General features: G+C 36.5%; 1 protein-coding gene across 6 annotated transcripts in view; it reads right to left on the bottom strand.

Annotated features, from left to right (window-relative positions):
• ASXL3 (ASXL transcriptional regulator 3) overlaps positions 1–17414 on the bottom strand; it is a 69967-nt gene that overhangs the window by 30874 nt on the left and 21679 nt on the right. For all 6 annotated transcript variants that reach the window (XM_014874345.2, XM_088174528.1, XM_088174508.1 and 3 more), the window contains exons 4-6: positions 15306–15423; positions 14276–14395; positions 9686–9849 (exon numbers count right to left, since the gene is read on the bottom strand). In XM_014874345.2, the coding sequence (XP_014729831.2) occupies positions 9686–9849; positions 14276–14395; positions 15306–15423 (402 nt within the window). The remainder of the gene's footprint in view (positions 1–9685; positions 9850–14275; positions 14396–15305; positions 15424–17414) is intronic.

Here is a 17414-nt window from a genome sequence, read left to right as displayed (position 1 = left end):
CCCTAAAACCTGAACCGGACTTAATCGACCCTATAGAAGAGGTTCACACACATGCTGATCCCCTTGAGGGCAACAATCACTGCTCCTTTTCTTCTCTGCCTGTCTTTTGTTCCAAGGGAAGCAAAAGATTGTCAACAGTTCTGATACACATAAAAAAGGGAAAGGGAAACATGCAGAGAAAGATGTAATATTGGAAAGAAGCAAAAAAAGGAGGGGAGTGAATAGTTAAGGAGTCAGTAATTACCAAGTTTAGTACAAAACATTGATGATTTCAGGTCCTGGGGACACAGATGGTTGGAAAGTGGAAGAAGTAATGCAGATGAAAACATAGAACATTTTTAAAAAATAGACAGGCCTTGCAAAAACCCATAGACACAAGAGGATAGCAACTGCTTCTTTGCCTGAAGATAAGGAATACTCAGAGGCTCATCTCAAACAGAAAAATGAACACATTTACACAGTGCCATGACTGATGAAAAATCTATCCTTTCTTAAACCAGTTACCATGTATTTAAAGTCAACAGTGGAGGAGCTTCTGAGTATGAAGTATATAAACAGGAATATAAAGGAAATACTTCTGACAAGATGCAACTACCAGGGCCTTTTTGCTGTTGTGACTACAAAATACCTACAGTAACACTGATAAATAGATGAATGGTAAGAGATACATCCAACACTATATACATATGTAAATACAGCAAACAGAAATACAGAGTCTGACTCAAGAGCTGCTGCCAGAACAAAGTCAGCCACCACAAGTTCAGGTCTGGAGAGGTGACATGGACAGGTACCAATCCATCCTATGGTTCTCTCAGCAATACTGATGTACCTCAGCCTGGGTGTACATGTTCACTCTGTATAAGCTCTCTTCCATGGGTCTCACGTTTTCACAGTAAAGGATAACATGATCCAGAATATGGCTAATTTTCTTTAGTTCTGATTATGAAGTTATCAATCTTTACAAGTAAAGCTCTTTGTCATTCCCACCTGATCACTGACATAACATGAACAGTCTGCCTTCAAATACAAAATGAAAAGACAGATTTTGAAGACAGATGGTGAAAGTGATTCTGAGTATTACTTTAGTCCTATAAAAAATAACCAGATTAAACTTAGAAGTAAAACATCAAAGGATGAAAAAGAAATTATCTACTACTGTATAGGAATAATTGCTTCAGACATGAGGAGAAAAGCAAGAAGCATCTTTTAGAGAAAGAAACAAAGACCTTTTCCATCTTCACTAAAGTGGGAAATATGCCGAGTAAGACTGAAGAATTGCAAACATATGTTTTCGAAATGAAATGTGACTTGTTAATTTAGACCTTGTCTAAATCAAGAAGACAAGTGGGATAGCTATATTCATTCCAATACACTGTAGTGTCAAAAAAGACAATAGAATCCAATCTGTTTGAGCTCAGATGCAAGAAATTAGATGAAGAATTTTAGGAGAGTAATAAATCTGACAAAATGAAAAGATAAAGCATGTTTTAAAATGAAACAAAACCCATGCAAAAAAATAAAAAAATAGAACATGCAGCAAACAGTACTGTCTAACTGCATTCAAATTCTAGAAGTAACAATTAAAACTCATTTTTTCTAATACATAGATTTCACATAATTAGTGAACCCAAGCATGTCAGAACACATAGAAAAAAGCAAGTATTTATAAAGGTACTAGAAAAGGCACATAAGCCTGGGGGGAAAATAGGCAGAAAAACATATATGGATTGTGATCAAGGCAAGCATGTATGGAACTTGTTTAAGGAAAGATGACTCTGAGAAAGTTAAACATTATTAAATTATCCAAGAATGTTCATATTTTGTGGAGAGTGCAGAAAAAGGGATATAAACAACCAGGGTCTATTCACTTAGTTTTTAATAATAAAATTATAGATATATACCTTTGAGCCCAAGAAGCAGAAGGTGAGGGGAAGTTACATGTAAGCATCTAAAATTAGTCAGTCATTTTTGATGGCTGTCCAAAATAAAAATCCTGCATCTAATCCCTTTCCTCTAGGCATTAGAAAACACTGCCTTTCTATGCAAAAAAAAATGGCCGCATGTTCTTAACACAAGAGAGAACAAGCTAAATCTGAGATTAAATAATTCAAAGAATAGTAATGTTCTGAAATAATTAGGAAAAAAGTCTCAACCTTTTTTTTCTCTTTAGCATTTAAGCCAAACAAATATACTGGAAAAGGGTGAGGGGAGCGAAAGGCGAGGGGAGAAGCAGAGAGAGGGTGGGAATAAGGGTGAAGAGGGGGAGAGTGCTGCAGAAGCATGGATGGATCGCTTCTGCTTGCTCTTCCTTTTGCCGCACCTGCATCCAACATCCTGTTTCCAAGTCCCCCTCTGTCCTCAGATTCAGAACGGTAAGGAATGTTCTGTTCTGCATCTAATTCCAGCACGACCCTACAGTGGCAACACTGGAGGCACTGCAGACCGACTCATATCACTTAATTATTAGCACTTTGCAAGGGAGGAGCAGTTTGAACACTACACACTGCAGTGCTGCAGTGCATCCTTAACAGCTACATAACTTGGAGCATACCAGTCTCTTGTGCCCATGCACGTTACCCCTTATGTCCACACATTAGTTATACTCTCATAACACAGCTCCTAGTGCAGTCTTTTAAAAAGGCACTTATGTGAGGCACTTACTTTCCCACTGGAAGGGAGCTGCTTTATCACTTCTCTTTTTAAAGTACTAATAATTCTGTCAAATGTAAATGGAACTTGTATTGCATACAAAGTCTTCTTTTTTTAAGCACTAACAGCTGTGCACTGTACATTAGAAAACTTGCTTGAAGGGAACAAGAGGGGAACAAAAGCTTCACTAGTCTGCATCAGAAGAACAACCTTGAGTGAAGGGCCTCTCACACATCAGAAGGAGTTATGGGAAAGGATGCTGCAGAGACAGCTGTGGATCTTGCATTTTTAGCTTTCAGGGGGCATAGCACCATTGCTGTGTCCTACTAGATGTTCCAACTGAGTTTAGCCTTGCTACAGACAAAAGCAAATGCAATAGTTCTGCTAACACCTCTGCAAAACGTGTTCTTAAAGGTGAGACATGTTTTAAGTGTGACAAGAGCTTGTAACTAGGCTTTCGAAATCAAAAAAGAACTTCCACAACATGGATGCGGCAGGGTGAAAAACATTGATTCACACTTCTGAACTACAGTGACCAAGCCTGCAGAAATATGAAGCCTTGACACTTAATCAAAAATGTAAAGCTTCCTATTCACATATGTAGACGTACTGATACTGAGGAGGACCTCCAGGGATTACTGCAAACAAGCAAACAAGAATTCCATTACCACATCAATCAGAGCAGCCAGATTGCAATGCAATTGCAGTGAGCCTTTCTGGACTGCCTAGGGAAAGAGTAGCTTTCTGAAAGAGTAGCTTTCTTGCAGCTAAAGACAACTGGGATTTTGAAGTAAAATGCTTCAGCTTTCAACTCACGTAAAGTGAAACTGATGGTTGTTGTTAATACGTGACTGTGAAATACACACATACACCATCCGTATAGGTGTGTTAGGTAAAATAAGTATTAACTTCCTGTATAAGGACAGAAGGCCAGCTCGGGGTATTAACCTGTCTGAAAACCCTTGGCTAGCTCAGCTCAGGAATCAGAACCAGAATCTTACTGAAAAGGCAGACCCAGAATCTTATTGAAAAGATTAAATCTTTGGAATTTCTCCATATATCTAGCCTGTAAGATACCTGCATTAAAACTACTCTAATAAAGCTGTACAAATAAAGCACATTATAACAACGCCATGCTGTTCACATCAACCAGTAAAACCGAAGAAAAAATGTCAGCTAAAGGGAGAAATGTGACATAAAATGACCTTCAATTACTGCACACACAGGGGTGCCAATTTAACAGCTTTTTAAATCTGCTTAGGTGCAGATGACATATGTTACATTTAACCTTCAGTTGCAAATGTTCTCCTCTGAACTAAATGCTTTTGTCATAACCCTAAAACTATTTCAGTGTAAAACTCAAACATTTACCGGAACATAATAATAAATATTTGAAAGCTACTGATGATAGAGAATGGAAAAGGACATAGCTAAAAGGTTGTAGTATCAGCAAAAAAGGCAGCTAAGATAAGGTAACCATTTAACTACAACTACATAATAATTCCATGTCGAGAAACATAAAATAAACCTGGAAGCAAATAATACACAGAGCACTAATTTCTGCAGTTATTCTTTTTATAAAAGCAATTCTGCAAAAATCCAATGGCAAATATAATCCTCGAGTACTGATGAAGTTAATAAAACAAGCAGGGAGATGGTTACATTGCTACAAGAAACAAACTGTGAAAATCCAGCTTCACTTACTGTCTTCGAATAAAAAAAACTAATATACAGTAAGATACATACTAAATACTAAGTGTTCAGAATGTCAGATAGCAGACTTGACTTCTTGATTTTTACAAGTAAAAGAATATTTTGTATTATTCATTACCCACTCTCCACCACAGAATTCCAACTGATGTGCTTGGGAGTAGGAGTAATTTGTGCACATCAAAAACAATGGTTACCTTTTGCTATCATTGCTCAGATTGTAGGAACAGATACTAAGCTGATTCATACTGCATGAAAACAAAGAGGTTTGAATTGGAATTCTGTAGATAATCTTCCCCAAAATTACTTCTTATTATTTTAAACGGAACAGAGTAAATCACTAGCTGACATCACCCTGTGCCTTTTCTCAATGCAAGGTGGGAAGGAATCTTTGCAAGGTGACAGATTCAAACTGCACCAACCTAAAAGAACAGGCCAAGACAGATACACAGAACCTGAACTGACCTTAAAATAAAAGGATGCTGTGACGTGATTGCATAGCCATACTAGCACTGACCCAAGAGACCAATTATTTTGGGATTCGCTGATTTAGATATCAAAATAAAGAGAATAAGGTGGGTTTTGACACATTCAAGAATCTTTTGATTTGTACATCATGTTTTTCTTTTTAATAAACTGACCTGCTACCAACCTGAAATATTCATAGGCCTTTCTGCAATACTATACAACTCAAGTAATTCTTTAGGAATACTGAAGTTTCTAATTTAAGTAACTGACTTGACTATCTATAAACTGTATATAAAAGATAGATAATTGCTAAATTTCTTTCATGAAACAAGTAAAGCTGAGAAAAGATGATATAACTACTACTGGGATTTCCTCTACTGTTTTGAATGTTCTTCCTGACTAGATTTGGTCTGATAAAATGACAGTGCTACCTGACACACATCTGACGTGGCTTTGAAGTATTTTTGTAGGAAGAGGTTCGCATCTATGTGAAAGAGCAGGGCAGTTGCAAATCACAAGAGACTCAAAAAAGCCCAGTATTACCAGAAGAGAAAATGCAAGATGGAGTGAAATTCTCAAAGATCAGGAAGGTGTTAAGCAGTCACAGAGTCTGAAAAGACACACTTTTTTCAGAGCATTCAGGAAAGAACATTTTATTTAGCTCTCTAAGGATTAGTAAAATCACTTCAGCTTTCTGCTACTTTTCAGATAATGTTCTCTTCTTGGAAGCCAAGCAGGTGGGTGTGTTCCCCTTCCTTTTGTCTATTCCCCAGTGTTAAGAGGAGGAATTTGACTACCCAGAAACACCAACAAGGAAAGCTGGTGTAGACACAACATGGCCAACTGCCATTCATTTTCAGCAACCTCTTGTAAAGACCTCTTGCACATCCTTGCACAATATACATTGTTTAATTAATATTTAACAACTCAATGCCATACAGCAATCTAGATATGGAGAGAAACTTCCTGCTTTGAAAGTGAGTATTTGCTGAGAGATCAAGAAGGCTTCTGTTAAATGTAATTGTCATCTTGAGGTATCAATGTCAGAAGTAGGTATTTGATGAAAAATCCATTGCTATTTAGCTGTAGAATGTTCTAATTAGAGCTGCAAAGAAAAATACTTTGCTGGAATTTGTGATAACTGAAATATCTTGTGCAGAGACTTTTCTTTCCATGCAATTCTATACCTGCATGTTTTCTATATTTCCAGCTCAGTCATATAGGTCTCCCAGGGAATCACCCAATAAGCTTCTGTATCAACTGAGCTTCAAGGATTTTAAGTCTTTGAATCCATACAGATTAATGAAGAGCTGAAAATCTGGATGTTCAAATTTCGCTCATGAGGTTTCCTCATGGTTCTTCTCAGCCATGACTGGGACTGACCTCTTTTCTGTGGTGACCAGTGACAGGACCCAAGGGAATGCCCTGAAGTTGTGTCAGGGGAGGTTTAGGTTGGATATTAGGAAAAGGTTTTTCACCCAGAGGGTGGCTGAGCATTGGAACAGAGTCCCCCGAGAAGAGGTCACAGAACCAAGCCTGATTTTTGCTCACGCTGTGATTGAGGCTGTCCTGTGCAGGGTGAGAAGCCTGACTGGATGAATCCTCATGGGTCCCTTCCAACTCAGGACATTCTTTGTTTCTGTGATTTGAACAATGTCTACATACTTATTCCCTCTGAGCCCAATTCAAAACAAATAAAATCCTTGATAAAATGCATCTACCATAACTGCCAACTTGATCCAATTTCTTTTATAGTCATTTTGGATATAGAAAATTACACATGGTCTCATTGCTACTGAAATAAAATTTGAACTAATATGCAAGCTGAAATCAATTTAAATTGTAATCATAACTCATGATACAGTTTATCTTTTCCCAAGGGAGAAAAAAGGCAATGACCCTATTCTTCCACTTTGTCAAAAATCTAACTGAAGAAGGAAAAATGACAACATGAACATCAGAAGAATTGTTCTCAACTTCTTCCCTTCTGGGACATCTTTCTTAAGGCTTTCTGTTCCAAGGACTCCAATAGCTCCCTGGTAGCAACCACCAAGCTTGAAAACAAAAGAAAAATCAGAAAACATATCCCAACAAGCTCCTAACTTGTCCCTGAACTTCTTTTGAACACATTAGACTAACCAAGGTTGAGAGAGAAGCCATTTATTTATAATAAACACTTGCATATAAAAACCAGAAAACCTCAACTCCTTTAACTAATGGTTTCTAAAAATGCTTATTCAAACTGACACATGCATGACAAGTTTTGGCTGAGTACGATTTAAGGAGGAGGAGTTATACCACCCAGAAAAATGGTGTTTATGACAGAAATGACAAAGAATCATTCATCATGGGGTTTTCTATGTGAAGCAGTAATAAAGCCTAAATGAAACTGCACTTCATTAGCAATTTATTTCACAGATCACTATATATACACAAATAGCATAACTCTATTACATTTTTATAGTGCCATTTATTACAGTACTTCACATACTATATCCACATGGCAACACTGAAATGCAGCTTTCTCTGGGGAAGACAACAGCAGCCAACTGCAGAGAAGCACACAGGGAAGGAACACTTCTAAGCCAGAAGAGCAGAAATAAGAATTTTCAGACTAATCAAAGAAAGGACAATATAAAACAATAAAACGGAACCCCCAGAGATGTGCAGCTAACTCAAAGAATAGTGTTGCACCATTTTTGCTTGCCTGATGCACCATTTGATTTAGAAAGCAGAAATAAAAGAGGAAAACTGAATATCATTGCCTTGTTCAGTCAGAGTGACCAACAGCAGAGATTCCCACCAGAGCTCCCTGGTTAAAATTCTTTCTCCTTTTACTTAATCCTTGAGCACTACATGGGCCCTTTCCACTTGCCACAGGAAGGAAAAGAACATCAGTTCAATTGCTTTCATCAGTCTATCTGGGATGGCACACTTCAGGCATAGCCGAGGAAATATTCTCAGATATCAAGAAGAGAGATGCATTTATTTCTCTGCTAAGATTTCTGCAAAGTGAGGGTTCAGGTCTATTCCACTCTCCACTGGAAAACAATTTTCAAACTTTCACACTTAGAGGCCAAGCATTTCCATTAAACTTCCAGAGATGACTGGTGACTCCCGCCTTCCAAATGCAGATGAAAACCTGGTATGCTGCACAAACCCACAGAATGCTGTGAGAAGATGACAGACAGAAGGACACCTGCAAATGTCTTATCATAACATTTGCTTGTGAAGTAACAGTGTCCAATTATTTCTGAAATAACATCTTATATGCATTATGTGAATGCTTTTTGAAATACAAGTTCAAAAAAATGCACTACTTTTAACTAGTAGTGAGGCATGTTTAAATTCAACAAATATTCTCTTGATTTTCTTGCCAAAAAACTCTGCTGTAAGAACACTGATAAGAAGGTAAGTGGCTTGTCAGTCGTAGATACTCCACTACCAAAAATAAATTTGAAAGTAAAATCTTCTAAAAAAAGGCCCCATACTTGAAATGCAATTTATGAACATTGGGTCTTTGATGGTTGGAGAGAAAACATGATTTTACTGAGTACATTTTTCTGATAGATTAACTAGATAGAGGACAAAAAATCAAAACGATCAGAAAAATATTTGCTGGGCACTGAGTTAATCTGTTTGGCAGCAGGGAAAAAAGTTTTCTTAAAACTTGTCAATATTGACTTTGACTGCATTGTGGGAGTTTGAGAATAAATACATTTATATTGTTTCTCCTATGGATCTTGTTCCGATGTTCTTTCTCAAGTATTCTGTTATTAAATGTAGAATTACAGTCCACAACATACAGTATCTAATTTGATAAGAGGCTGAGTAAACATACATCAATACAATTTTTCTTTCTCTTTTTGTGTTGTATTCAATGTCTTCGCCCTGCTTTAGTGGTAGACTAACTACTAACAGTTTAAGAAATAAAACCTGCAATACTGAAATGAAAAACTGACTGCAGATGCAGGTTTTAATTACTCATTTAAGTGATCTGCATTCTCTAGTTACTATATTAAAAGAGGGATACTGACCATCTGCAAAAAATATAATGCCCTATTTGGGTAAGTCAATGAGTCTGAATTAAGTTCATGAATATTCCTCATTGAAACTGGTAAGACTGTTTGAATCCCTAAGTGAGACAAGTGAGTAAATGAAATCTCTTTTCTATTTTAACTCCTAGACATGCGGGAAAGATTTTTTTCCTCACTCTAAGAAACTCTGCAATCTGATCAACAAATGCAGGAAGGACTGGACATTGTAGAAAAAAATCATGAAACTGAAATTTTATTTCCAGCCTGTTACTGTCCAAATCATTCTCCTCAACACATCCAAGCACACTGACATAAGCTCTGGAGAAGATATTCTTTATAAAAGTTGTGAATGAGTGGATTCAGTGCACTGGAGCAGAGAGATCATATGCAGGTATGTGTCAAAGGTGAAGAGCAGGAGAATGAATAGAGCTAATATTGACCTGGACATTGCTGGCAGAGCACCAAGGAAGATCACAGGTGAAAAGAGACTCAAAATAAAGAAAGTCTTGAGAATGAGAAGTGTATCTTCAACACCATAGGTAGAAAAACTAATTAAGTGATTTGGCAAGTTTGAAAGATTTGCTGCCCAGTTTCCATTCAGACAAATCAGAGAGCTGCTGAGTTTTGAGGACGCAAAGAAGCAGGAGATGGTTTTCATAGATAAACTTTACAGTCATTCTACATCTAATGGTTTTACCTAAGAAAGTATGGAGATTTTCTAATTCTTTCCTGGAACGATTCCTAGTCAGTCAAATCAGCCTATGCAAACACACTGTAAAAATGTCCCATTAAAAATAGAAATATTTTATGATGCTACTTACCTGCCTGTCTACTTCTGGAAGCAAAAGCAGGAGGTATTGTTGAAAATGCTGAGGTAAAGAAGCAAAGGTGTGTTTATTTATTAAAGCCCTCAGGTTAGTGTTCACTAGAATAGATCCCGGTGTTTCTATGTCAATATCCTCAGCTTTGGTCCATTTCAAATGTCCTGGAGTAAATAAACAGAAATAACTTTAAACATAAATAAAGGAAGAGAGTAGGAACAAGTCTTCTGTTTAAGTTTTTAGTTTTATTGTATAATACAATAAGCTCTAGAGAAATGGTACTCTGAGAAAGGTAACACAGCCTTTTCAAGGTTTCTTAACAGCTTTTATATTTGTATAATAACAAATATTTTATATTTGTCTCTTGACCTCTTATGTTCCAGTCAACATCACAGCTGACATATTCTTACTTCCAGCTCGAGATCAGCTCAACTCAACAGCTGCAGAAATAATCCTGTCATGTCATCAACAATAATTATATAAGCACCTATTTTCAAGCAAAAGGCTGCTTGATGAGGCTGATGTGAATCAATCATTATGGACAGCTTCTCTTTTGCCATCAGCAGAGCCCTGTGGACTACACAACTTGTCCCATTGCACCTGCTAAAACTACCTGAGTGAATAGAGAGTGATCAAAGAGATGAGAATATTTAATATGTTAATGTCTGAAAACATTAACCATAAAAACAAAAGCATTTTTCAGAAGTTTTCTTAGAACTGATGATCTAAAATGATCAACACACAGAAGGCAGCAGCAGGAATTGTGAGATTAGTAAACAGGGTATGTGAGGAACGATACAAACCCAGGAGTAAGACAAAGATTCAGCAGAGGGAAAGGGAAATACACATATGGCTCATGCACAGCACTACAAAATAAGGTCTTCTTACTTTACACAGTGGACAGGAAGGATATCAGCTTAAACTCTTGCACAGTAAGAAATATATCTGTTAAATACTGGGAAAAGAAAGCTTTCAACCATCAAGAACAAGGAGATGCTGGATTAGATTCATAGGTAGGTATTACAGTCTCCATCAGTGAAAATCTTTTAAGAATATGTTAGAAAATACCTGTCAATCATGACAGATGCATACCTGATTTTGACCTATGACTGATGAACAAATTAGATGATCATTGGAGATGCTACCTGGTATGATTTTGTTAGCTTTTCTAGGACAATATTTAGAAGACTCTTTTTAAAGCTTCTTAAAGAGCTAACTGCTTCAAGGTATTTATATACTGCTACAATCCTTTTTTTTTCCTCTAAATGTTAACATATCAAAGTCCACGTGGCTGAAAAAACTCAAAAGCTTCTAACTCCTCCCAGGAAACTTCTTCAGGTTTCAGTCTGTTGCACTTTAAAATATTTTAAAAATAGTATAAGAGGGGCCTGAACTATATAAAACACAAACTCCACCAGAATCTCTAAAAAAGTGATTAAAAAATTATTCCACCGCTATGATGAATGATGGCATTTGGCATTTACATAGGATTTCTTAGCAACAATTAAAACTGACATGTTAAGATGTGTTTTAGAAATGAGAAAATTTGGGCATACTGATTATTAGGAATGTCTCAAATGCTACAAGCTACTTAACAGTAACATTAATAGAAGGGAAGGCAATTATGCTTTAGATTTATTAGAGGACCCACAGTGGTCTCTTCCCTGAAAGTCTGTAACTACAAAATACACATATGCAAGAAAATGAAGATTTGTAAATTCTAAAAGCTCTATTTCAGTCACAGCCTCCTGTAAACATTCTTGCAATTTTATTTTATTTTTCAGCAGCCAATAGTAACTGAATGAGACAAGGACTACTTTGCACTCAGCATAGGATAACCTTTTCCAACACATATTTCTGACATACTCCATTTCAGTACAGCAAAGAGTTCATTACCAACAAATGAATGCCCTGTTATACAGGACAATTGCATGGAAGAAGTGCCCATTTTCATGAATGCATCACAATAAACTATCCTCACCATCTGTTCCACCCACTAAATATAAATGTAAAAAGAACACAGTCCCTGAGCATAACACAAGTTGTATGATGTATTGAATTTTAATGCTTGTATGTATATTCTCTTCTTTAATCAATACAAAATACATATCTACATCTTCTAAATGACTCCAAATTAGAGCAACATTTTCCCCAGCTAGCTCTTCATACCTTATGGGAAGGCATATACACAGAGATAATCCAAACTGAAATAAGATGCATGACTGCAAAATCAGTAACATCCTCCAGTGGCAGATATTCTCATAGCATGAAAAGCCCTAGACAAAGAGTCAAACCTACATTTTCTGATTTATTTCACCTGCTATCACTTACAGAACACTATGGAGGTTTTATCATCTTCTGGAAGAAATGTGTGTATTGCTTCTAGGCCAGTAGCAAACTGTGGATACCCACCACGGTTCTACTTAAAAAAAAAAAAAACTCAAAATCTGTTCAGAAGAACAACAAATTCTCTCTCCTGCACACCTATGGCTAATTTAGGATCTATATAGCAGATCCCAAGTTTGTAATAAGATTTAGTGAAGTATTTGGGAGCAGCACGAAAGTCAGACACTATGCATCACTAATCATAACTCTGAGAAGAGTTTATGACAAAGCATGTTCAAATGTTTTTTATGTTGTTTTCCACAGAGAAAGACATTTTGAATCCTTATATAGTTCAGGGGTATCACTGTCCAGATCAGAAATAGAAGCTGTAAGACAAGAGAGAAACTCACGCTTGCAGCCTTGGAAAAGATGAGTTTAGCCTTCAACACAGAGAATTAAGCATAAGGAAATGGGAGCACCATGGTTCTACATTAAGGTATAAAAATGAAAACAGAAAAAGTACAGAAATCACACAGCTGACAGAATCTCTTAACTAAAAGGGAAAAAAAGTAATAATATTTAATCAGAGCTCAGAAGGTCTACCAAGTATGACATATAGGGAATGTTGGGCAGATCAGCAGAGTTTCAGACAATCAAACAGTATCTGGAGCTGAACTGTGCACTATACAGGACCCTGGACACATTCTCAAAGCCGCTCTACAACTGCACATTTAGCATCCCAAGAAATGCTGTGTCATGAGAGAAACATTTCAGCAGGTACAAGAGCAGAAACCCTTACACCTTATACAAAGTTCCCTGCATTTCATGTGTGGTGTTCCAAAAGGCCAGTAGATTTATTTTCCAAAATCCACCAAAAAAACCCTAATGAATTCATTTGATATCATCAGCCAACAGTTGATGTCATATCTGAAGATGGGGAGGAATGTATCTTGAAATTATGTATCTCAGTCTTAAATGTAGAGAAAAGTTACAGAAAATCGTCTAACATTGAACATTACTTTGCACAGCAAAAGCTGTAATACTGAAGGAGTATTGTCTATTTTGAATAGAGATGTTGGATCAAGATAGAGAACTAGCTATCCACATGGGATTGATTGATAATCTGCAGAAAGATCGTATATGAAACCAAAGTACATTTTCATGGAAGGCTGTGATACAATAAGGCTTATAGTTTACACTGCCAGGAACAGGCAACAGCACATTTAACAACTCTCCTATGGCCTTTAGGAAGTAAAGTGCCTTGGAGCTATTTCACAGGATCATTATATATAAAAATAGGACTAGGCTGGATGATTAATAAAGAAGAACAATCTTATCTCCACAAATATAGACATAAAATAACTTCTAGGATTCAGCCACTACAAAAAGCTTGTTTGTTATCTTTTCAACATGGCCACACTGCAAAATACTTCTCTAAATGATTCAGTACTCTGCTGAATGCAAAAAGTACTTTGTAAAGATAAAGAAACAGTTATGTCATTATTTGACTTCACTTAAACAGAGACAAAAGTCTTAGTGAACACTACATTTTTTGCCCCCTAGGGAATTTTTCCAATTAAATTTCATGCAGAGCAGGAAAATCTGCCTATCACATGGAGATCGAGAATTTACTTTTAGCATCTCTTTAGAGAAAATTCTTTGTTAATTACAGAACATGATCCATGAACCTCATTTAAAAGCCCCCAGAAAATAAAACCAGAAACTGTATCTACCACCTCAAGAGATGTAGCTGCAAAATAGTTACACATCCAGCTGAAGAACTAAATCAGCCAAAGAAGGAGAACCAACCAAAACTTCCATGCCAAATCTCTATATGACATGCAATAATGCAAATGAAGAAAAGAGAATGTTAACTTCTAATAGGGAAAGCATGTAAGCAAATATGCTACTATCTCTGGGAATAAATGCACATTAGGCAAGCAAATTCACCATGAAGAAAGAATATCTGTTACACACCACCCCTACCCACCAGAAAATCATTACATAACAATCAGAATCTAATTGCTAAATCACCTCTCTGCCTGCAGTTGCTTAGGTCTGTCAAACTTTAAAAAGCAATCAGTGAGGATGGAAAAAAAAATTGACCATGGATTTTCCAGGTAGACAGATATCTTCTTGAGAAATTGTCAGTGGCTGAGTTTGAAAAAGGGACAGGTAAGCAGAAAAATAAAACTTTTCAAGAGAACACGGAGTTTAGAAAAATATCACTATTACACATAAGATATCTATTTTACTCCTACTCACCTAAACCAGATTTTTTTAACCTCTTTAAGTGCTGGCTTGTTTGCTTTCCAGTTGGAGACTTCTGCCCATGTTTCATCTCTTTATCAGAACCATCTGCTTCACCATTTTTAGATTCCGATCCTTTGGAAAAAGTAAAATCCCTCAAATATGATGCTTTTGCACTTTTACTAACGATCCCCTCAGCACCCCCTACACCGTAAACAAAATAAAAATAGAATTTTTTAAAAATTGACATCTTCTTGCTGAAAGGCAATATACTTTTCTGGTCACAATACATCAGAGGAATTGGAAGTAAAAGCTCAATAAATCAATTGAGAGCTGAAAACTAAAGTTTACTGAACGCTGCAGTCAATAAAAATGTTCAGTGATCTAATAAAAATAACACAGTTCTATAATGCCCAGGAGATATTTTAAAAAATATTTTAACCTTAAGTTATGGGGCAGTAAACCAATCTAAGGCTGAAAAAAGATAATTTCTTTTTGAAGAAACATTTAAAGAAAAGATATGTTTGGAAATAAAATTGTCAAATTGTGTTAAACATAGACACAGAAATCTCTTAAAATGAAGCAACTTAACCACCATAGTTAAAGGTCAAGGTTATGCTGCAGTGATAAGCATGGTATAAGAAGAAGAAAAGCTAACAAAAGGATTTGAGTATTGCAATGCAGAACTGAGACACGAATTCAGATTCACAGAGAAGCATGCCTTCCCCCCCTTCTCTTTTTATGGCATTGAATACCAGCATGTGGTCCTCCATTAGAGCTCCAGAGCCAAACAAAATGTTATTTTGCATTCCTTCAAAGCTGCTGCTATTACCAATTGTCTTTTTACTGTGTGTCTTCAGTTCTTTATTAAAGAAAAATCTCCATCCTTGAGACATGAGTCTTGATAAGGAAATAAAGACATTAAACAAAGCCACCCAGTGGAAATATTATTTCAGCAATTCCAAATTCTGTATGCTACACATCTGATTCAGAGGAAGGCTCTGTGACTAGAGCTGATCTTGCAAACGGTCCTTTAGCTATTTACCTGAAGGTGAATCCGACTGCTCATCGGACACCTTTAATGGTGTCAAAACAACACGAGGAACAGTCTTGTTTACCATCATTGAGACTCCATTTCTTCTTTTCTGCTGTTGTCTCAAAGCCTACAAAAACGATAACAAAACATAAAACTGTAGCAAAAAAATAATGCTTGTAAGTGAATTACACATGACATTTCTCTACCATTAAAATGAATCCCTTAAAATAAGCATAATTTACACAGCTACTGACTTGCCAGACTTCACACTCGTCCTCTTTATGTCATTTTCTTTTAAAATACAAAATCAGGCTTTTTTTTCCTTTTTTTTTAATAGAGAAAGAAGATGCACCTTAGATCATTTTCCAATCCAGTTTTGACAACAAAGAAACACGTAACTATTTGCTCTACCTTAACAGCACAACATGATAGCCCATGAAATGTGAAACTAAGACTTCAAAAAAAAAAAAAGAGTAAACCCAAAATGTTTCAAAATCAGAATAAAAATATATATGTCTGCACATCTCTCGCAGGTGCATCCTCTCCAGTATACTGCTCAGTCAATCAAGTTAACACAGAGTGTCATCAGTATGTACAGCATGTAAGGACTACAGTATTGATGCACTCACTCAGCCGTGAGTAGTGCTGCACAAAATCACTGAACATGGCAGGAATCATTTATTTTCGTGAGGGGAATCAGTCCTAATCTTGGAAACCTTGCAGCATTTGGCTTCTGTCTGTTTGACTTTGGGCATTAACCTTCAGAACACGAACATGATGGTGTTCTGGCAAATCTGGGGAAAAATGATACACGAATAAATCTCTACATATGGTAGTGCTTTGTGCTTCTTAAATGTATTGAATACAGGGCTGATAATGTAATATAAAATATGTACAGATTAGAAATAGCAAATACCCATCAGACTATTTTATATGGAAAATGATATCTCATTCAAAAAGTCTTAAAACATACAAATATGAATACCTGCCAATTAATACATCTGCAAGCATTAAAATTCTGGAATTAATCAGAACAGGCTGGGCTTAATACAGATTTCTCCTAGCCTCCTGTCTATTTTTCTCCATTCTTACTGTACACTCTATTTTTACAATTGTGATTTGTGTTATGAATTTGGGGGATTTATTAAAGTAATACCATGTCAACATGGAACATATTTGAAATGAATTATCCCTACAGGTTTATGAGCATGAATGACTGATGCCCTATGAGGTTTAAGTCTGTAACTTTAATGGACTGTAATACCTTTCCAAATTGTTCACATAGCTAAATAATAGGAAAAAAAACCTCTGAGAAGAAAGAAATCGATATTGGTCTATTCCTCTAAATAACACTCTACACAACGTAAAATACACCAGGCCACATAGAAGCTATTTCATGGATTAACCCATTTTATTGTACTTCTTAAAAGACACGTAAGCACTGTGCAATAAAAAGCAAATTAGAAGACTTGAAATCAAACAAAGAGAGGAAGCTGGTCAGATCTGCGCTGAACCAAAGAAGCACCAGAAAGCCATAAAGAACACCCTACACTGCAAACATTTTTAAGACAGAAAATTCATACTGGTATCGAGCAAGCACAGCCAGACTTCTGGACAGAAATTTCTAAAGCATTAACATGTCTCAAAAATTCCTCAAAATTTCAAAAATGACCCCGCAAACCTAAGTGTCAAATCAGATGATCCTTAATGAACAGTAACACCACAGACACAATGGGAAACAGTTCACTAAAAATTAACTGACAAGACTGGTAATGTCTGCACTACCAGTACACCAATATAAACACAACTCAAACTTTTTATCATGGTGCCCCACAGCCTGATTTGCCTCATGTCATCCTCATTTCCTCCACCCAAGGCAAATGGTTAGAGCCCAAACAATGCTCCACGTTCTCCTCCAGCCTCCTCCTGACTTTCCAAGAAAATTTCCACCTCTGCCAAGGGTCCACAGCTTTGCTGCCAGCATCCATATGGAAATACCATTTTAATGATTTATACAGCCACTGTGGCAAAGGGAGATTCTTTGTGGAGCCTCGCAGTTGATTCTCAATGCTTAGACTGAATTCCCAGAAGGAGAGAAAGGAACCAGCAGTGTATCCA

This window comes from Sturnus vulgaris, chromosome 1 (genome assembly GCF_052056855.1).
Source record: "Sturnus vulgaris isolate bStuVul1 chromosome 1, bStuVul1.hap1, whole genome shotgun sequence".
NCBI classification, from domain to species: Eukaryota; Metazoa; Chordata; class Aves; order Passeriformes; family Sturnidae; genus Sturnus; species Sturnus vulgaris.
The sequence above is the reverse complement of the archived record's forward strand: the minus strand, read 5'-3'. Positions and strand labels throughout refer to the sequence as shown.